The sequence below is a fragment of the Vespa mandarinia genome, chromosome 2 (assembly GCF_050613455.1).
Source record: "Vespa mandarinia isolate Hongniang chromosome 2, ASM5061345v1, whole genome shotgun sequence".
Classification (NCBI taxonomy): domain Eukaryota; kingdom Metazoa; phylum Arthropoda; class Insecta; order Hymenoptera; family Vespidae; genus Vespa; species Vespa mandarinia.
In genome coordinates this window covers 9,623,838-9,646,500 of record NC_140811.1, presented here as the reverse complement: position 1 = coordinate 9,646,500, position 22,663 = coordinate 9,623,838, and the positions used below count along the sequence as shown (strand labels likewise).

The 22,663-nt window shown below is 33.2% G+C and overlaps 1 protein-coding gene across 2 annotated transcripts in view; it reads right to left on the bottom strand.

Annotated features, from left to right (window-relative positions):
- LOC118439728 (UNC93-like protein) overlaps window positions 1–22,663 on the bottom strand; it is a 36,766-nt gene that overhangs the window by 6,752 nt on the left and 7,351 nt on the right. Inside the window, exons 1-4 of one of the 2 annotated variants that reach the window (XM_035861719.2) lie at window positions 10,160–10,707; window positions 9,370–10,073; window positions 5,223–5,442; window positions 771–933 (exon numbers count right to left, since the gene is read on the bottom strand). In XM_035861719.2, coding sequence (XP_035717612.1) covers window positions 771–933; window positions 5,223–5,442; window positions 9,370–10,057 — 1,071 coding nt within the window. In that variant the 5' untranslated portion in view covers window positions 10,058–10,073; window positions 10,160–10,707. Of the gene's footprint in view, window positions 1–770; window positions 934–5,222; window positions 5,443–9,369; window positions 10,074–10,159; window positions 10,708–22,663 lie in introns of those variants that run through there. The other variant, XM_035861730.2, reaches the window with a different exon arrangement.

The following is a 22,663-nucleotide window of genomic DNA, read 5'->3' as shown; positions in this document are numbered from 1 at the left end:
GATTGTTTTGATCGTTTTCGGTATCTTGGTGCTTTATGTAAGGTATGAGGTTATTTCTAGCCGGTGAAATTTTCAAGAAGTGAAAACTCGTGTAACGCATATACGGGATTAGTTATGGATTCCCGAGAAAATTGTGTAAAAATCTTGTAAAAAAGCTATAATTTCCGATGATTATATCGCAGTTCTTATATCAAATTGATGAATGATCCATCCTATGATCAGTTCGAAAAATTCAATGTCGACCGAGTCGTTGCTTATGGATTCTTGCTAATGGGTGTTATGCTATAACTCTCTAGAAGAAAACAATCGCTTCTCGACGGTATTGACATTGCCTTTATATCTTCGAGAATCGAAAGATTAAAACCAAAAAAAGGTGATTATGCTAACAAATGGGAAAAAGAACTGAGGAAAAAGAAGAAATGGAATAGAAATGGATAAGAATAATTATAAAATAGTCTGATGACGATTCTTCGATATCATTCGACCGGATCGATAAAGATAATCTATGGCGCCAGTGAGAAAAGGGTAAAAAGTGCAAAAACAGGAGAGAGAGAGAAAAGAGAGACAAACCGACGACCGACCGGTCACACGGCTCAACGACCGACGAGAAGCTTCCATTACAGCTCAGCCTTCGAGATTCTTTGGAAGTAGGTTACTCGCAACTTCATCGAACTTAGTCGAACGACGCTAACGAGCAAAACGTATGTAGATTGGAACAAAGTACGTGCTCGTTATTAGTATACTATTATTTTCTTATCAAGAAATTTTACCTGAGTAAAATCGGCGCCGATGAAGGCCTGCTCCATGCCGATCCATACCGTGATGGGTATTAGTAACTGTTGATAAGGTTTCTTTAATTGATAAGCAGTCGCGGAGAGCAACTGAATACCATTGAGCTCCTGACTATCAGCACGTCGTTGTTTCTCGCCGTACCTGCAAATAAAAAAGCAAGCCTACCATAAGAAATTCGTTATAATATTTATATATGTACTAAATTTTGATAAACGATATAGAAAAATGTGAAGACAATCCTATCTCACTATCTTGATAAGGAATTTACGATTAACAACAATTTGAGGTCTTACGAGAAATTTAACGACGTCATTTACATCACAAAAACACTTTAATGACGACTATATTTAAAATGGATATTGATACTACGAATTGTTTACATATCATTCTTTTTTTTTACATGATTTACATATCAACAAATAAAAAACTAAATATACAAAGGAACGCGATACTGAGAAAGTTCTTAGAGCATGCCCCACCATGCCAGACGATAATTATTTAACGCTAAATTTAGCTGCTTAATATGCGGAGGCGTGTGCTGATTCCAACAATCTGGGCATCGAAAGATAACATCCAGAAACAGTAAAAAAACCTACATACTTCTGTATCTATGTTTTTGTATGTAGCTATTCAACGATGAACCTAATTTGACCGAAGACTACGACAGTGAATTTGCAAAATAAATCTCACTTGGCGCTATTAAATAGCGCCTTAACGCGATCTCCCAACGACGGTGTACGTTCTCCATTCTTGGCAAATGTTCCAACCCAGACGGCATTCCAGAGAACACGTTCTGCCGTTTGACTTTCTTGGACCAGCCGAAGCTACGGATACTTTCGAGGTGGACGAGAGCGCGCAGTAACTCGAGGTCTCGGCTCTCGCCTATCTTCTCAAAAAACATACCCGAGATTTACGTCCATTTGCGTCGAACCATTCTTATGTAATAGCTTTATTCTAATCAGCATCTGGGTTGCATTTTTTTACTTTTTTTTCTCCTAAGAATCAAGCGGTCTAGCTAGGAAAAAAGAGTGAACATCTTATGTTTTGAAAGCATGTATATATGTATATATGTATATATTATATTAAACTACTATACATTATTTATCATTGTTATGGAAAAAGATAGCACATTCGATATTGTAAGCATTCGATACATTCCAAAGCAATCTAGATACATAGTTAAACGAAGCACTGACTCATTGATCAACATCGCTTAAAACAAACGACTTCCTCGCAATCGGAAAAACTACTTTATGATCCACGATCGTGCAACTGTATAACGGGAAATTTTAACTACAATCATAAATTATTTTTTTTTTTTCAAATATATCTTTACGCATATCATGGATACGTAAGGTACATAATAAGCATATTAAAAACTGTTAATTATTGCTGTTACTACTTCTCACGATATCACATATGCGATCGGCTACTCAGCCTTGCAAAGTCATCAAGAGTTGTTTTATCTTCTTTCGCAAGAATAAAGACGATCGATATTTATTTTTACTTTGGTTAGTAAACTAAACACGAGAGCATCCAAGACATACATTCTCGAAGATAAAAATAATTTCTGCCTATTTTGTCTTCAGTTAATATTTAAATTTAAGTCATTGTACAATGTTAGGGACGAGCTTGTACGCGCGCACAAGAACAAATTATTGTTTATTATTAACAAATTTTTATTTTTTAACCAGAGAAAACTAGTGATGGTCTAACGACGCTTATGATCGTCTATGCGTATAAATGCTCCATTCGAGCGAAGAAACTCTCTTGAACCATTATGACTTGCAGCCTTGAAAACGTCGCGATGTGGAAAAAATACCGTCAATGCGTCGTCGATGCGACATCTAACGCGTGCCTAACAACAATATTGCTTGTAGTATCTCGAGATATCACAGAATTTGTTTTCTTCTTGTTTTACTTACGGAAAATAAGAAAAGAAAGAAAAGCGCAATGCGAATAGTTCTACGTCAACGGATGCCCTGTTTTTCTGACGTTCCAACTATGTAAGAACTTTGAAAGGATACGAGTCAACAATTTTTATGGAACAATCCTTTCATTACTAAAGATGACTATAGTTATCAAATATCCAGCGCTCTTTACTAAAAATGACTATATTTTGCCGTTGAAATTAAATATTCTAACATGTATTTCACAATTTATTGTACTTGAAATAACTAATTTATCGTAATTTGAAAAAACTTGAATAAAAATAAAATAATTTCTATGATAATTTCTACGATAAAGAAGCAAATATTATATTCTGTAGTTCAATTGCCCCGTACAGTGGCAATATACTGATGATTAAATCTATTGTAGTGAAAGTATTAAACCGATTTTCAAACGTATTACGCAAAGAATCAATCTGAAAAGTTATTACATTTAATTCAAAGAATGATAGCGATTAAATTGACAAAGAACTGCATTTAAAAAAACATTATACTGTCCAGTTTTAGGTATCGATTGATTTAAACTCAATTACTCGAATTCATTTATCAAAAATACCAATTATAAATTTAGATTTGGTTGGACGTTGTCACGTTAAAAGCGTGGTTAACATAGCGACAGAAAATAAAAAAAACATTTGTAGGTATACGTGCTTTGATCGAAAAATGCAAATTTTTTCATTCGTTCAATTATGCAATCGCAAAGCTGTCCAGCGGTACGATGCTTCTTCATTCATACGATCGTCTAGATATCCCCGCCACTCATTGCAGAAAATGGTTAGAATCATTAGAGGTAGCTAATTACAATTCGTAAGAGACATTTCCCTCTAATGTGGGATGTATATCCGTTTCCGGTTTTAAGATTGTATGAATATGGTATATTTCATTTCTCGAACCATAGAAAAATGACGCGATGTGTGTAATCGTTTCTTTCTTTATCAATTCTTTTCATTTTTTGACAAATCCATTTAACCCTTTCATTATAGTAGAATATACATTTTAGTGCAGAACATAACATTTGATGCTTCATTTTATAACGCAAATTATTGGTTTCTTATTTAAGTTAAATGAAAATAATTAAAATGAATTATAAATGGATATATATAGTACATCAGAAGAGTGTTGGTTGCCACGAAAATGTAAAGACATTCTACATTCACCTGAAGTTATTAATTGAAGCAGAATTTTGCTGGATAACTATGGTTACATTTGATATATAGAGATTGTTCAATATTGGGTGACTATGGTCACCTTTAGTAAAGCTAACCTTGTTCGAATTCGTGTTTTTTCGATTATGAGAATCGGTGTTACATACTCGTTGTACCGTAACGACGGCACCAGTCTTTGCTAACGACGTCTTTTCATAACATAATGAGAGAGCTCGTATGCATTAATTACGAATAAAAAATTTCTAAGTATGCGCGCGCACTCACTCATTCGCGTCTAACCAACACGGGAAAATGAGATTTTCTAAAACTTCGTAATATCAAATCTACTTCAGCTCAATAATTTGATTGACGGCCTGCCATTAAATGTTGCATACATCCGGCATATATGAAATTACGTCGTTGGTAAAATAATGTTGCCGAGCGACATTTCGGGAAAAATTTTATGAGATCTTTTCGATCACAAAAAATAAAAATAAAAAAGACCAATCAATTTTCACGATATCCTTTTTACGCCGAACTTATACAATTATATTTTTTTATCATAATATATAAAGACATGCATTCTAACTTATCGGACGTTCTGCCGCAACAATGATTGTGATTAACAAACGATTTTATCGATAATTTTCAATGAAGTGCTTGTTAGTATTTACGCTGAGAAGATGGTTCGCGTACGCTATTAAGACTCTTTTTATTATCTGTTTGTTCAAGTGCAACGTTATCCTCGGCTTCTACATCAACCTAAGAAGCGAAATAATTCGGATTAGCCGTCGTAGCGTTTTTAATAAGTACAAATAGCGATCGTTACGATTGTAGTTACGCAACGACGTGGTCGGTGGCTTTGCATCTATGCATCCTGTCAGGATGTACGCTATTTTGCAATCATGAGCAGAGCAATGTTTATGGCGATATAGCGTCGAGAGAATAGAGAGAAAGAGAGAGAGGAAGAGAATACCCACGTATCTCGCGATACTCGCTCGTTAAGGCGTGTTTCGTAATACTTCTCTGGAAAAAAACGACGCTTCGGCTCATCCTCGCTACTCTTTTGCAGACCGATTATACGGTCGAATCTCCGAGAAAAAATTCGATGTACATTAATTTGATCTGTCTCTTCACATTTATAAAATTATAACTATAAACGATACCTAAAATCGATCTTAGAACTTATATACGAAATTATTTTTCTATAAGTTCTTAAGTTCTATATATAAGTTCTAATCTATTAATAAGCTCTATAAATTCTTAAGAATATTATGACCAAAATGAAATAAGGTTGGGTAAAAATGGATAATAAGATATTTCATTAAAGACTCACCTTGATAGAGGATCGACGAAAAGAGCGACGATGATCACCGCGACGATGACGCATGTCAAATAGATCGAGGAGATTTCGTAAATCTCCGATTCCGGGGGTCTCTCTAAGTTTTCGTGCGCTCCATTACCAAGAACGCAAAATTCGGCACCACAGAGCTTTATCTTGTTCCAGCTAGTCGTACTATTGCCACTGCTGCTACCGAATTCTCCCTCACTCAAGACTAGAAATAGATAATTTTATTTTGTTCATAATTGTATTGAGAAATATTGGAACTATGCATAAAGGGATAAATAATAAGATAAATAATAGCACATAGAAGTATAAATGTAAAGAGAAATCGTAAGGCTATATTCGAAGAAACGAATGCTTTTCACATTACGATTGCATTAATTTATACGTAGATACGTGTCGTACGCGCTTAATTGATAATTCCGTCGTCAAGGTAATGTGCGGACCGAGAGAAAAGATCGAAAAGGTTGATTACAGGATTACACCGGAAATCACCACTATCTTGATCGTATCCTATAGAGGTGTCGTGTTCTCAAGTACAGCTTGAAACATGGCTATATCAACTATAACGACATTCTATAAATCGATAACTCAACGGTTAAGTTTCATCCAGCGAAGTGATGATATTACCACGATACATAGAAAGAAAAAGAGAACGAGAGAGAAAGAGAGAGAGAGAGAGAGAGAGAGAGAGAGAGAGAGAGAGAGAGAAAGAGAGAAAGAGAGAGGAAAAGAGAGAGAGAGAGAAAAAGAGAGAAAAAGAGAGAGAAAGAGAGAGATCTTATACGAGGTTGCATCATCAAGTACTACTACAATCCTCGAGGATATGCGATACTGTGTCTCGTTATGCACGCTTCAGACGTGTTAGCCGATCGTAAATCGATTGTGCTTGCTGACTCTCTCCATGTTTCAGGTGATCGCGAGATATCGATGTCACGGTTAGACCGATGTCTCGTCGTTCATGGTAATCAACGGTATTACGCTCGTAATAATTTATATTATACGTGACACAATCGAAGATCGTTCTACGATCGTTTCAGAATCATTCCGTCTCTCCATCAACTTCCCACTTCTCTTTTTCTCTTTTTCTCTTTTTCTCTTTTTAATAAATTTAATAATTTTTTTTCTTTCCAGTTAATATCTATAGAAACGATATTTTTCTTCGTTCAAATGGAAATCACAACTATTTTCCACGTTACTTTCATTCGAAATATAAGAAAATAAACTTTCGGCAATCGATGGAAAATTCGCAAATCTCTCGACTTATCGTGTAGGTATATGGTATAGTGGCGTACTCGTAACGATAACGAGAAAGCGTTTCATTCGCAGCTGTATAAACGCTTGCCCATACATACACGGCTATGCAAAGAAGGAAACGATCAACGTGCGCTCTCATCCGTCGTATCGTTTCCTGGCATTTACTTCGAGTTTTCTAGAAGGATCTTTTCGTTCGAGGCTCGATAACGTGAAAAAAAATAAACAATGTGAAAAATGATAAACAACGAACTTGTTCGTGTACAATAAAAGCCACGTACTGAATGAGAGAGACGAGATGATTCTGTCTTCCGTTCAATTTCCGTCGTTTCTGTTCTTACGAATGCTTCAATATTTCGAGGAAATTGAACCAAGTTGTTTTTAACACATTTTTATCATGAGAAATTTGTTACAAGTTATTACGAGTAGCAAATAAAAATATTGTCTTGAGCAAAAAGACCGACTCTACGACAAATTGTTTTATTTCTTAAGATACTAAATTTATTTAATGAAATTTTATTTCATTATCTTATAAGAAACTATTATAATATAAAAATCTAAACCCGAACAATTATAAGCCTAATTTCCTTGCGACACTAATAACAATTGTACAAATATATGATGATTTCTTAAAAACTGATGAAAAAATATGTTATTTAAGTCAATCATGATAAGAGAAACCGCATGCTAACGAATTCGAGTGTAATGTCAGCTCATTATATTATAAAATAAAGAAATAAAGTCATCATATCCACAATTAAAAATCATTCATCGAAAAAGGTAATTTTATACATTCGCGAAATATAGCAAAATTACGACAAAATATGGCATAAGTGGTATACACAGATATTAATTGATTTCTACATATACTATAACTTGATACGAAACTATACATTTAAATCATAAAAACAATTTCAAGATTGAACCTTCGATTCGAACTCATATCGAAGAGACTGCCAAGCCACCTCGATTCTCTCCTCGTTGTGTGTAAGAATTATCGAGCATGATAATTGAAACGTGTTAAACTTTTATTTTCCTTCGAGACGAACGTGTCTCTAATTGAATTCTTCTCGGATATTAGGATCGCATTTTTTGTAACTTTTGAGAAGTCTTTTTAGAACGTATCTATTGAAAAAATCTGTTGAAAAAACGCATAACATTTATAGGTACAAATTCTTCTTCAAAGTCTTCATAAAAAGAAAGAAGCAAAGAAACGATAAAACGTAATGATGAAAATTTCTATGACGAAAAATATGACATTCATTTATTTCCATTTTAATCATCTCATTTATATAAAAATAACCTAATTATCATTTAATAATAGGGATCATAAGTCGTCAATTTTTTTTTTAATAAGTAATTTAGCTTCAGTTCGACTTAAGTCTTTGATATGTGAAGATGTATTTTGTTGCCATATATTGTAAAGTAAATTGATGATTTATAGTTTAAAAAAAAAAGGTTTCTCTTATTTCAAAACCAAATGACTAACCTTCAGAAGAATATATACGTTATTGCATGTTATTTCATTTTTGATCAGGATTAAATATAAGAACCGCAGTAACAACAATTTATGATATCTATAAGGACCTTTTGAAAATCAATTAGTGCTAACGTTGAATTTGATCGACAATGTTAAGACACTTTCATGAAATCGAATTATATTTTTCATCTTAACCAGTAATTTTTTATAAGAGAGGAATTGAAAATTTGCCGAAGAAATGGATAATAATGACGAATATGTAATTGATTAGAAACTAATTTAAAAAAATTGTATATTATATGTGTGTTTAACTTCGAAATAATTATTTATAAATACTCCTAATAATAATTTTAGTTCTCTTATATCGAGCTCTGTTACTCTACCGAATTTTCACAAAATATTTAAATTAGTATATCGGGAACTAATCATATTCCGTACGCGCGAAGCTCAAATGCCGTTCTGAAATTCGCGTGGGCCAACACCCGTGAGTACGATAAATACGAGAACTCGACATTTGAAGAGAAAAGAACTTTCACCGTGGTAACGATGCTAATAATATTATGCCGTTTTTAAAGATTTTTTCCCGTTCAACTCGTCTGAGCATCCGCTTTAAATTCTATACTTTGTTAACGGTAACGATTAACATATCACAGCATGGAAATTTAAATTGATCGAGGAATTTTGATTTCAAGAAAGAATCTTTCCGCTTCGATGAATTTATTTTTACTATTCTTAATTAGAAAATTAAAAGTACACTTTGACTAGAGCATTTTTATTTAAAAATATCTATCTATTCTTTGTTTCACTTTATTAGACGATAGAGAGATCGACGAACAAAGAAAAGAAATCGAGAAAAAAAGAAAGGATAGGATTATTGGTAACCGACGGTATCGGAGAATGTGTACGAAGTGGTACGGAAACCGACTATCGCAAGTTTATACCGGATAAATCTTGTTTCTTCTCGCGTTCCTTATCGCTCTCACTCACTCTTTCTTTCTCTCTCTCTCTCTCTCTCTCTCTCTCTCTCTCTCTCTCTCTCTCTCTCTCTCTCTCTCTCTCTCTATCTATCTCTCTTTCACAACACAGACACACATCGCGTCGTTTGTGAGATGTATACGCGAGTAACGTGTGTATAACAACCTCGTGCGTGAGCATGGCCTTTGCAGGGAAAAGGCTTGCGTTTGATCGGTCATCGTCTGACTTCCTTGAATCAGTGATGAACTACTTTAATACTAATCGACGCGCTGGCGCTCCGCTAGATACGACCTTCTTTATCCATTCATTGAAATCTCTGAATAACCAGAGAAGATAGTAAAATAAAAAGAAAGCACATAGATATATACAGTTAAACTATAATAAACAGGATCGAAAGATGGAAAGAAGTGAAAAGATAAAAGAACTTACCCAGCGAAGATATAAGATTTCCCCAGAGTTCTGCGGTTTGCCAAGCAAGAAAGAAAAAGCCAAAGAACCTGACGACAATCGCGTCGACCGGTTGGTCCGTGAGTTTTGCGTAAACACCACCGACCTGCGTGAGATAGGTAGCCTTTGCTGCCCACATAGGTGCGGCACCAAGACCGAGCAAAACGCCAGCCGGCACAAGGGTGTAAAATCTTGGATAAAACTGAGAACCGATGTAAGGTGCGTAACAAAGCATCGAAAGACAAAGCGTCCATTTAACGGTTAACCTTTTGATGAGAAAAGTCGGTACGAAAATACAAGAGAGCACAAGGGCCGCGTAAATTGCCGAAAGAGAGACGGTACCGAGGCCGTCGCTTGCATTTATTGACGACTGAAGGTTCGCTGTGCCTTGGAATGCCGTGAACTGCACCATGAACGCTATCGAGACGGTCCCAATATTCTTCAAAATCCGCCACTTCTCGCCACGGGAAAGTTTGAATTTCCTCGATTGAGTATCATCTTCCGTTTGAGGTAGCTGTGGTGGTTTTTGAGGCTCCGGTGGAATACAATCGGTACCATCATCTTTGTAACCTTCGTTCCTATAACCTACACCGCTTACCGTCACTGTGTAAACGGTATCGCTTCCACCACCGCCCACACTTCTACCGCCATCGTTCTGCGAAGCCACCATTTTACGTTTCAGCTACCTGCGAAAAAGTAACAAATATCTTTTTAATATTTATCTTTTCCCTATGCAATAAAGATACGTTTTAGTATAGTCAAATGAACTTACGTTATAAAAATTGTAAAAGTACAAGGATTGTTGTATTTAAAGAACTTTTGTATCGATAAATCGTCGTTAGACAATCGAGACATCCAAGTTTTAATATCGAAGCGAGTCGACTATTATTTCCAACTCGTACAGATGATGAAAATTCATGCATGACTCACTTATGAATTGTGTATAACTTCCAAGGTGATTATCCGATAATGAAAAATGATGTATGTATGACACGTTATACTGACACGATATATCGAAAAAGTAAGTTTGGACTCGTTTAAGACGCTGTTTACTGTTTTCTCTAACGTTTGAAAGAACATCAACCATCCTTGCTATCGATAATACTTGATGAAAACGATTTGCATGTGTGCGTACAATTATTAGCGTAGTACCACTTAAAAGAGACTCGGTGGCTACCTCGGCGATTCATTCTTGTTTAAATGTTGATTATATTTATGCAATTTTCTCGTGTCTTTCATAGAAGCGATGCGAGCAGATTATGGCAATATGTCTCCATCACCACTATCGCTGCGTCGTTCGCACGTACGCGTCATTCGTTATAATACATAAGAGAGAATACTATCCAGCTATATATTGACGTATAGGATTTCCTGTGCCAGTTTGATTGCCAGATCACTGGCTGTCGCTATTGTTCGCTTTAAGTCTTGTCCTCATTAAAGCAACGAGGAATTTTTTGTTGTTGTTCCATGTATCTTGAAAAACTCGCTGTTGTTATCAAATGTTTTTCCAGGTTTCTGTTGTCAGCAGCAAATATCGCCGCTTATTGTCTCTTCCCATTCAGAGCAGTAAAAATCAAAGAAAAATATGAAACACGAAAACTCACGTGGTAATATAATAGAAACGAATGCTCCTTAATGTGTACGCAAATACAGTCTTGAAACCGAAAAAAACAGAACAAAATACAAATGTTCCTCAAATTATATTACTATGGTATGGACAAAATATTTCTATAAGTTGCTGTTTGTTAAAAATGTTTCGGAATATGTACCAATAAGAGATTACAACAAATTCCTCATTGTTATTTCAGTGGGAATAAGACTTTATATTTATCTTTCATCTGTTATCTGTTAATGATAGGAACCTATCTGCTACGTACTCATCTACATATTACGTACTTATGTGCACCTGACAATTGGGATTTCTCGTAAAAATCATAATGATCGAAGCCGATCGAACGTGCTTTATCTTATATTTTTCGTAAGTATTCCAAGCGAGTATCTTGTGCGTGACGTCAAAGCCGTCAAAGACATTTTTAAACAAAGCCCGATGTCATTAAAGTTCAACTTCAACACCTAGCCTTGATAAGTTTTCATTACTGTAATTCGAAATATTATCTTCTATAGTAAACAATTGCATTGTTCTTTTTAGAGTAGCGAAATACGAGCAATATTTATTTTTTACCAATATGAGCAAGTCGAATGTGTATTTCTACGTTTTCATAATTTGTACGAATCATTATAAATCTGCTTGTTACAACGGATTATCCTAAAGTCACAAATTGAAAAAAGTTACATTCGAATAGATCGTTTTTTTATTTTTACCTATCATGCTTTTCGTCAAACAGGTTTTCTTTTTTTCCGGAAACAAAAGAAATGCAAAAGAACATATAAGTACGTGCAAGATAAATGATAGTTTTATCAGAGCTATGACTAAAGCAATTTTACAATGTTCTTTCTATCCAATGGCAAGTTTTTACTTACTCGTACGTGAATTTATGTATAATTTCGTGCGACAGTCGTCGCATCCGCACAATTCTTCCTAAATTTTCTCATTCGATGATTAAAAAGAAGTTGTGATATTGCTGTATTCGATATTCAGAAAAAGAACAAGTTGTTTCGCGATGGTGTTATTTTGACATTATAGTCCACCATATTTCTTTTAATTAATGATTTATTAAGATGTATGTAAGTATGTATCGAATGTTCGGGTTTTAATAAACTACTTCAATTTTTTTTTCACGATTAAATATAATTATAGGATAAGTGATAAAAGTTAGATCGTCAGGTAGTTTGGGATCGAGATTCGAAAACCCGGATCTTCTGCTTTCTGGGCAGCTGCTCTAATTAGCTATACAGACCTTCGGTCAAATTCTCTAAGAATGTCTACTTGTATTAAACGGAAGTGCGCACTCCCACTATTAATCCCACTATTATTATAGTTTTGCTATTTTTGCCAAAAATTTTGTTGCGACTCAAAATGGTTGCTTCTATTAAATAAGAACGAAACGTCGTTAAATAACAATTGGTTGTACATATCGTATCTCTTCTCGTATATTCTTTTATATCTACTTTTTCAAATGTTTATCAAGATGATAGAATTTTCAATATTAATAAAAATTAGAAGTGAATTTTGCAAAAAATAGACTCGTCTTCGTTATGTTAATAATTCAAAAAGCGAAGCTCTTTGGGTAATTTAAATTTAACGAAATTGCGAGTGCGAGGAAATCGAGAAGCCGAAACGATCCATCTTGCACTTTCGAATTGACGCAAGTCAATCGGCTTGAGTTAATACTGAGCACGAGTTATGTGGACGTCCTTGCGGATAACCTCAAAGCCGAGTTTGTATCCAGGCAACTATCATCGTGCATTGTCGTTAATAGACTTTTATATCAGATGGTACGCACATACAAATATAAGTACAATGCATACATAAGTTAATGAAGACGATTGTTAATCTATTTACGGAATTCATGGTCTTTTGAAAGAAATATTAACAAATTTATATTAAATTCGCAAACGAGTCATATTAAAAACGTAAAAACAAATATCGCATTAATCAACGATTCATTCACTAATCAGGATTAAAAAACGATGTTACTTGATCTTTAGGACTTAACTATTAAGTCTATCAGGATTTAATTGTTAGGAACTGATGACAAAATCAATATACGTTAAGTAGTTGGATATAAAAATCATAAATTTGAAATTACTAGCTCACATCACCGTATGATAACCGTATGTTACGTATTATGTACTGTACTCTATCTCTCTCTCTCTCCCCTCCCCTCTTCGTTAGTCTTAAGAGTGTCAACGAACACGTAGAAGAGCACGCTCGTAGATTCGTTTGTCGTCGATGTAATCGATTCTAGTACGTGACCGGTCGGTACTGCGCCGTGACACATGTCGCGTCGCGCATTGCAATTAAGTGCCACTGATAGTGAGAGATCGTCGATCCTTGGCCACTCCCTCCTATCTTCTTTGCCCCGATCACCCGTGCACCAGTTTGCGTCTATTTTCGAATACCTCATTCGAATGCCTATTCTTGCACGTCGATAACGAACGACTTTTCATCTCAATCGGTTACCTCGGGAATAAAAAAATCGGTTCGATACGATCTTTTATTAGTTTTTTATTTTTTCTCGAACCAATATGTGTATTAGAAAAGAACTAATACGTATCGTTGCCGTAGATATACAAGAATGAAGAAGAAAGAAACAATGGAAAAAACAGAAAGGAAATAGAGAAGAAAGAAAGAAGACAAATTTACAATTCAATTTATTCGTTCAATTATAAGTTAGAAATATTAGAAACGACGATTATAATGACGGTTGAGAGTGACTGTCAAATTACATGAGTACTATCGAACATTAAATTGAAAGGAATATATGAGCGCATACGCACTTAATCACGGTAAGCAGTTGGTTGACATCAACTAGAAAAACACGTGCAACTTGCTGGTCGTTGCGATTAGTGAAATACATTGAATCGAATTCAATGTTCTCACTACAAAAAACTTTCTTGGAGAACAGACTTTGGCAAATTTAATCTGCAAGAGACCCGAGTCTTAAAATAATTTTAGCTATCAAATGCAATTCTGGAAAATTTCTTTTTCTTTATTCAAAAATTCTAAAATATTAAACTGCCTTAATGGCAAATTGAAGGTGAAGAACCACTCCTAGTGGCAAGGGGAGATTTATACTTCTGATGTCTTCAAGAAATTATTTGAATATTTCTTTTGTACGGTATTCTTATAATAAGAAAATCACACAATATTTTTTTTTTAAAGTAGCTTTCATTATTATAACACTCTCCTCTATATCTATTCCGTTCGATGATCGCTACAATACTGATAAATTCGAGTTGCCGAGTTGGTCACTCAGTTTGGTGGGCTGATTTTTTAGTCATTTGTCAACCTGGTCGCTGATGGCTGGTTGACAGTGCGCATGTAGCCTTAAAGGCGGTGCATAGACACGAAGGTGACAAGGCTAAAGAGTGGAACGAGGCAAAATATAATCTCTTCATTGCATAACTGCCGAGGATCCGGTCGTGTCAGGTAGGGGCGATAACGATAGAATTCGTGTCGTATAGAATAACATGAATGCACGTCACACTTTCTTTTGTCGCAATTTTTTATTTCTATTAATTTTTATTTATTATCTATTTGCTACGATCGAAAATAAGATAAATTTGCAATAAATTTCGAATTCTGTCAAATATACTTAGAATAACCGATTAATTTGTCATTATGATTAGTGTTCGATTAATAAAATAAAACAGATTCGCATGATAAAAAATAATTAAATAATGATTAATTAGATTAATTAGATAATAATTAAACGACAATGGTACTAATAATGAGAAAGATATTTTACGTATGTTTTCTCATAATATGTATTTCCATTTACGGAACGTGCCGAAATATTCCTTCCTTTTCTAAAATTTAACGTGTCAATGAAAATTCACGCCAATTCAGCAAATGCTTAAAATTTATATGTGAGTTAAACAGTACCGCATTAAAATGAAACGTGTCTCTCGTAAAATAAAATAATAAATATCACTACTGTTATTCTTGACTTTAACGAGCTAAAAAATTGAAAGAGATACAATGAAGAAGCAAAAAAGGATAAAGGAAGTCTGTAAATTGTGCTTTGCAATCGGAAGATTTTTTCAATCGAAGAGAATATTTAGTCAGCCTAAAATTAAATATTTCATTGAGACTCCGAACTTATGTGCGTACATTTATATTTATGTATCTAATTGTAAGAAGAAACACTGGATGAAGCTATAATAATGAATTAAGATGCTACTAGAATCAATTTTAATAAGAGGCAAGCTAAAATAGTAATCGTACATCTTTAATCTCGATATTTCAAAATGAATCTGACTCCTTCGTTGAATGCGTTTGTTTTCAATGTACATACAAACACATATACATGTACAGATAATTAGTACCACTAACCACGTGCGTATTGCGCTGACTCACCTCTTACTTATCGATCGCAATTATTAACGATCGCGTGCGATGCACATAGCGATGGACGGAGCCGATGTGTCATTGTTTTCAAGAAATGAATCTATGCGTGGATCTGAAAATATATGTATATACGAACATATACATATATAGATAGATCGTTGGCTATGACTTCGATGTCTAACTTACAATTCGAGATATATCAAACGGCGTTTTCTCTTTAACTTTGGCGTTATATACATCGATTATTCGCAAAACCTTTTAAAGAAAATAAATGTACAAATGATAATTTGCTGAAAATTCGAATAAAAGAGAATGCAGGTGAAAAATGATTCTGTTTTTATTGATGTTGAAAAAAAGAATAATTGTCAACCCATATCTCCTAAAAAGAAAAATCGAAATACTATATAATTCGTTTAAAAAATTATATTTAAAGTTCCTTAAAAGGCAGCTTGTTTAGTTAAAAATAAATTATACAAGATGTCTTTTGGTACTTCTTACTGCTCCTTTTATCATTTATTCGCGAGAATAATATCGGCTTTGATGATGAAAATGTAGAAATTCGATCCACAGAACCTTCGGTTACGGTTGGATTTTATCATATGACTAAGACTCGTCGTTGACAACGTAGAATCGTCAAATGAGGCATACCTTCTGCCGAGCAAAAACTGATTTAGAAATCGACTTTTACAATTAGTCGATCGAGATATTCCGATTAGCCTCACCAATTCATTCCTGCACAAATGAAATCTATCGTGGTAATTTCCGTGAATCAACATACACACGCACGTTACAATAAATATGTCTATTAAAAAGAAATAATACTCTATTATTTTTTTAAAAGACATAATACAAAACGTTTCTACTATCGTATCATCCTACAAAAATTTTACATTCTACTTTCGAAACTAAAGCAGTTATTCGGCCCGTTTTATTCCCCCTGTGTTCTCTTTCATTCTCTCTCTCTCTCTCTCTCTCTCTCTCTCTCTCTCTCTCTCTCTTTCTCTTTCTCTTTCCTTTCAACATTGTTTGTAAATCAATCCGCGAAAAAAGAAAACGAAGAACAGTCACGGAAACTCTATGCCACTTCGATGAGCCTCGATCGCGAATATAGAATGTAAGGAAACGTCACGAACATCCTGCACAATAATAATGATAATAATAATAATAATAATAATAATAATAATAATAATAATAATAATAATAATAATAATAACAATAATAATAATAATAATAATAATAATAATAATAATAATAATAACAATAATAATAACAATAATAATAATAATAATAATAATAATAATAATAATAATAATAATAATAATAATAATAATAAAAACACAACTAAAAACCATACGAACAGAATATAGACTTGAATGCCATAAAATGTTCACAAAAATATACCCAAAGCTCATAGAGTCACGTCACAGAAGCTAATAGATCGGAAAAAAATAATAAAAATAAAAAACACAGACAGAACAATATAGATAATCAAAGAAGAAACAACAACAGAACTGAATAACCAAAAATACAACACAATAAGAAAAAACAAATAAACTCCAAGAAGAACAAAATGGAACAGATAAACACAATACATAACCAAATAGTAAATACAAATATTCCAGAAGAAATAAATAAAGAAATAGAAACACATTATAAAATGGAAAGAGATCAGCCTAGCAAAAAAAGCACCATTAACAAAACTAATATATACTAATCGCATGTCTAATATTATCAACACAGTCAACAGCATACTAAAAAATCATATAAATGAAATAGACACATTGGAGGATATACATCTATTAATTTATGCTGCAACTACCGTGATCATAATACGCGGTATAAATCGCGGTATATATCGAACCATTTCATTTAAAAAAATAAATCAAACGAAATCTAGGTAAAGCAGACAAGTCAAAATATGTAGACAAAACAAGAAAAGACATCAGGAGAATAACACAATATAATCAGAAGAACCATTCAAAGCGAATTATGAAGAACATACATATATAATAAACAAAAAACACTGATAGAAATACTAGATACATCGATACAAAATCTAGCAGTTTAAACCACAAGATTAAGAAGATATAAAAAATCAAATAAGAGAAGAACACAAAACGCGCTATTCAATAGTAATGAAAAAAGAAATTTTATTACAATCTAGAAGCAAAAAAAAGAAACCAAAGTTTAGAAAAAATTATAAAATATTGAAAGTATATAATCACAACACAAACAACACAAGCATACAATCACTTGGATAAACACAAAAAAAAAACATCAACAAGAGGATCACATAGGCATAATCAAAAAACTCACGAAAACGATCCAAAAATCCACAATTGAAAAGTTCCTGGAATAGACTACATACAAAAGCTCTAGTACAAGAAACTCACTAGATTACATAAATATTTAACAAAGCAAATAAAGAAAATCATACTAATACCACACAAGATCACTGTTTTTAATAAAAGGGAAAACATACAGTAAGCCGAAAAACCAAGAAATACCAAACTCAGTCAACTACAGATCAATTACATGCTTACCAACGTTATACAAAATAATCATAGATATTATAAGACCACGTCTTCGTAGAATGTCGTATGATGACAAAATCGTGTGACCAACCAATACAACAAAAAACAAACGAGGCACATTTTATGACTGCGTCCAAATTCAATACGATAACATCATATTTGTTAGCCACAATATTTGATATTCAACACATCGATGTGACAAAGAAAATATTGCAGAAATCTGCAATACTGCAGAATTCTGATCTACACTGATATTTCGTTAATTCATATTAACAGAAATTCGAATTCCTCACAAATATACCAACATAGTGACGGTCACTCGAACTCAAGTACACATTTTTGTTCTTCAAAACGAAGAAATTAAATTGTGCTCTTTGCTTTCATACTTTTTTTTGTGGATTTATGGTCATGCGAAGTAGACTGTCATTTTATCGTTTACATTTATGTAGGTAATTTCGTCACTGTGGTCGTTATCAACAAAAAGTCTTGCCGAGACCAGTGACTTCGGCATAGTGTATGGACGATTAATCTGTCGTAAACAGTACCGGCCGTATATAAACACATTCCCCATTTTCGTCCGATGAATGTCACGCTATGACATCCAGCGAAAACAAAGCGTGACCCGAAAAATACACAAACCTCTTACGCAATACAACATATTAATAAAGAAACAAAAAGGATACAGGAAAACCAGTAAAAAATGCAAAGAGCAGATTATAATAGACAGCATAATCATGAATGAAATAGAAAAACAACAGCGAAATCAAATCACATGTTACATAGATTATAAGAAAGTGTTTACTATATACCACATAGATGGCTACTTAAAATATTAGAAATATATAAAATAGACAGACATATACACAATTTCTTGTTCAAAGTCATGCAAATATGGAAAACAACAATACATTTAATTACAGACAAACGCACATATAAACAGATGAAATTAAAATTAACAAACGAATAATCCAAGGCAATGTCTCAGTGCATTATGATTCTACCTATATATCAACATTAAAGCACACCACAACATAATTATCATTTATTCTATATAAAATAACAAAATAACAAAATAAATTACAAGAAATTACAAGAGACACAAGCATGATTCAAAATTAACAAATGTAAAATGTTCCACATAAATAGAGGGAAATTTAAAACGCAAGAAACATCAAAACCACTTATACAATGAAATGCTTAAAACATGCAACTAAAAGAAACATACAAACACCTCGGATTCGTGTAGAACACAGGTATAAACTACATACACATCAATTAGCAACTCAAAAGAAAATACAAACAGAGACTCATTTACATACTCAAATTAAAACTCAAACCAAAACTCAATTCTAAAAATACTTTTAAAGTAGTTAATACGTACGCTATACCTGTCCTGATTTCCTCATCCGAGAACTCATGGAATTGGAGAATCATAGAATTTACGAAACATCGCAAATTACATCCAAATGCATACATTGGACGAATTGCAATTAGCAGAAAAGAAAGAGGAAGAGGATTAATAAATAAAAAGCGTTATACAATAGACAAATAAAAAACTTAAGAAACTATTTACACAATAAAACCATATCACTTCCAAAGTAGTCGTCAAAATAAACAAACAATATTCATTACTCAATCAAAACAAGAAACACGTACAGAAGCACACTACACTACGACGGAACAATAGAAAGAACAATGGTCCAAAAAAGGACAACACGAGAAACACCATACATCATACAAGATCTATAAATAGATAAATAACTCTCATACAAAAGGCTCACAGCTCAGTATTCCCAGAAAAAAAGGGATTCATTCAAGCAATACAAGACACCGTTATAAACACAAGAAATTACAGGAAATAAATAATCAAAGAGACCATAAATACAGATACATATAGAAGATATACAGAAAAACAAAGAACACATAACAAGAATATAGAAATTTATAGCTAAAACAGATTATATTGACAAATACAACATTACAGCAAAAATCATATACCAAAAAGTCGCAATCCAAAATCATCTTATACAAACATATACATCACATTACAAATATACATCAGAAAACATACTTGAATAGTAGACTAAAAACTTTATTGGAACAGAACGATTGGAACAGGACTTATTTTTAAAAATTTATAAAACTAAAAGTATCAAACGAACATTTTTTATTTTTGGCTATATGGTAGTTAATAATTTAAACAATCTATCTTATACAAATTAATTAAAAGTATTAAAAAATGGCGGCGCCGCAGCTGATATCGCAGAGGTCCTCCGTCAGAATGCGCATCGCTGACCGGAAGATCTCTGTTATGGTGCATATGAAAACAAAAATATTTTCTTATTCGTGAATGTTATTATAGCTACAAATTAGCGTACGGATTTTTTTTATCTTGAGAAATGATCGATGAGTGAACGAAATACTTGACAACAGAAAAATTAATATTAAAAAAACTAATTAACGTATCGCAAATATTGTACGCTACTTTATAGATGATGTATTTGAGAGTATTGTGTCAAAATTTCAAGTCAATCAATCCGATAATTTCTGAGATTTTTTTTCGGTTAAGTTGAAAAATATAATTTCGAGAAAAATGCAAAAGAAAATAAGCGTCCGGTTATTTGGGTGATAAAGTGGTTTTTTTTTTGCTCATATTTAATCAGCGATTCTTGGCCAATATAAGCAGCAAAATAAGCATCTTGAAATCCTTTCTAAGATGATCTGCGAGCTTGGCGAGCGTTTTTCGTATTTTCTTGTGCTCGGATCTCCGAGGTATCGCAACGCTACTTATCAACTTTTATGCACAATTCATAGCAGTGATACTCGATTTGCAGATATATTAAGTTCATCATCAACAGAATGCTTTTATAGCCATCGTACACAAGTTTTGCAGTACGAAGATTTAATTATTATATCTATTACTTTGCCTGAGTAATACCAAATAATCATCGACACGCTGTAAAGCAAAGAAAAGCCTCGTTTGAGCTAAGTTCCATCTCCAGAAACAGTAAAATCTAAGCCATTTATGCTATCAATTTTTGTTCCTCCTTCACAGCATTTTTCATTGACATCTTGCACACACTTTTTGCAGCAGTATTAATGTGCTCGATGATGGTATCGTAAAACGACGGGTACATCGTTTTCGGTAAATCCATGGTTCTATACAATTTTTCTATTCTTCGTAAACCAATTGCTAACAATCGAAATGCTTAAATAAATCGTCTGTTTATATCATACGCTTTATTTTTTATAAGAGGACTAGAATTGGTTGGAGGACACTGGTTGGTTCGCAGGAGTCACGTGAAATCATTAATGTAAAATCGGGTCCACAAATGCTCAATTCCATGAACTTCACATCACCGTTGCATAGCTTACACTTCACAACGTTACTGATTACGGAAAAAATGGTGACAAAGTTTAGAATTTCGTACACATACAAAAGGACACAATAGAACAGATATACGCGCCGAATACGTACGGGTCCAACGGCGCGACTCACCGCTCGCAGCTGTCCGACCGTTCGGAAGAAACACTTATAGCCCTGTCAATTTTTCGAATTTTAATAGATATGGTTTAACATGTTAACTGCCAATTACGAGATAACTTATAGTTATTTCCTAGAACATCAACTACGAGTTATCTCGTAGTTCGTTTGCTTGTCATATTTATGCAGCTACGATGAAATTTGTAGTATATCAGTGTAAATATGAATAGATAGCCTCAAGGAGGAGAACAAAAAATCAAGATTGGTTTACATAAATAGAAAATTTATTAATAAATGAACAGAAAATATAATCATACAAAGTTTATTCAAAATCAACATCAAAAGAATATTTTTATAGTTTGTGATAATTTTTAAAACGATTTTCCACGCAAAGGGCTGACTTATTTAGACAGATTGGACAGAAATAACGTGTTTCACATTAATACATTCTACATGCTTTTTGATGATTACTATACTATAATCAGAGTTTTTAATAATATAATATGATTAAATTAAATTGGCTTTTTACACCGGAATCCTGAAAAGTACCATGGCAATTAGCATGTTAAATTGTTTGCAAAAGTTAATAAAAATGCAAAAAATCGATTTTTTCAAACTTCTTGGATGGTCAAAGAAAGAAAATATACTTAATCAACATGATAATACTAAATGATACAAATATCCCATAAAAGAAACAAGAAAAGATCACAAAGTACGTATTATTAGCAATAGAAATAAAAGAATTCTAGAAACAAGAAACAGTAACATTAGTACCAATTATAATGTCACAGGAATTGTAATAAAAAACACTGAAATACTTCAAGTCGCTTCGAATATAAACAAATAACGACAATTTCAAATGCTTCGAAGTTTATTCAAAGCTTAAAATGGCATAGGTTTCGAAGCCTTGATAAGTCTCGATTCTTCAATTAGTTTCGTTGATCTGAGATATTTCGAATCATGGGAATTTTTCATTGTGATCATATGTAACTTGCCATGTACGTATACGCAATTATTTCATAAATAGAGCCTTAGATTTATAATCGAAAGTGACAAAAGACTCGAATTTTAAGACTTTAATGATTTTGCATACTTCGAATCACGTTTGAAGTAATTCGAATTTTTATAATTTTAAATAAACAAAAAGAATTTCAAACAGTTCGAAGTATTTTAGATCCCATCTCTACTATTATGAACTTAACGGAGTTCATTGCATTAGTTTGAAATAGAACATGAAAATCTTTGAGAGACATAAAATAAAAAATAATAATGATACCAACAATG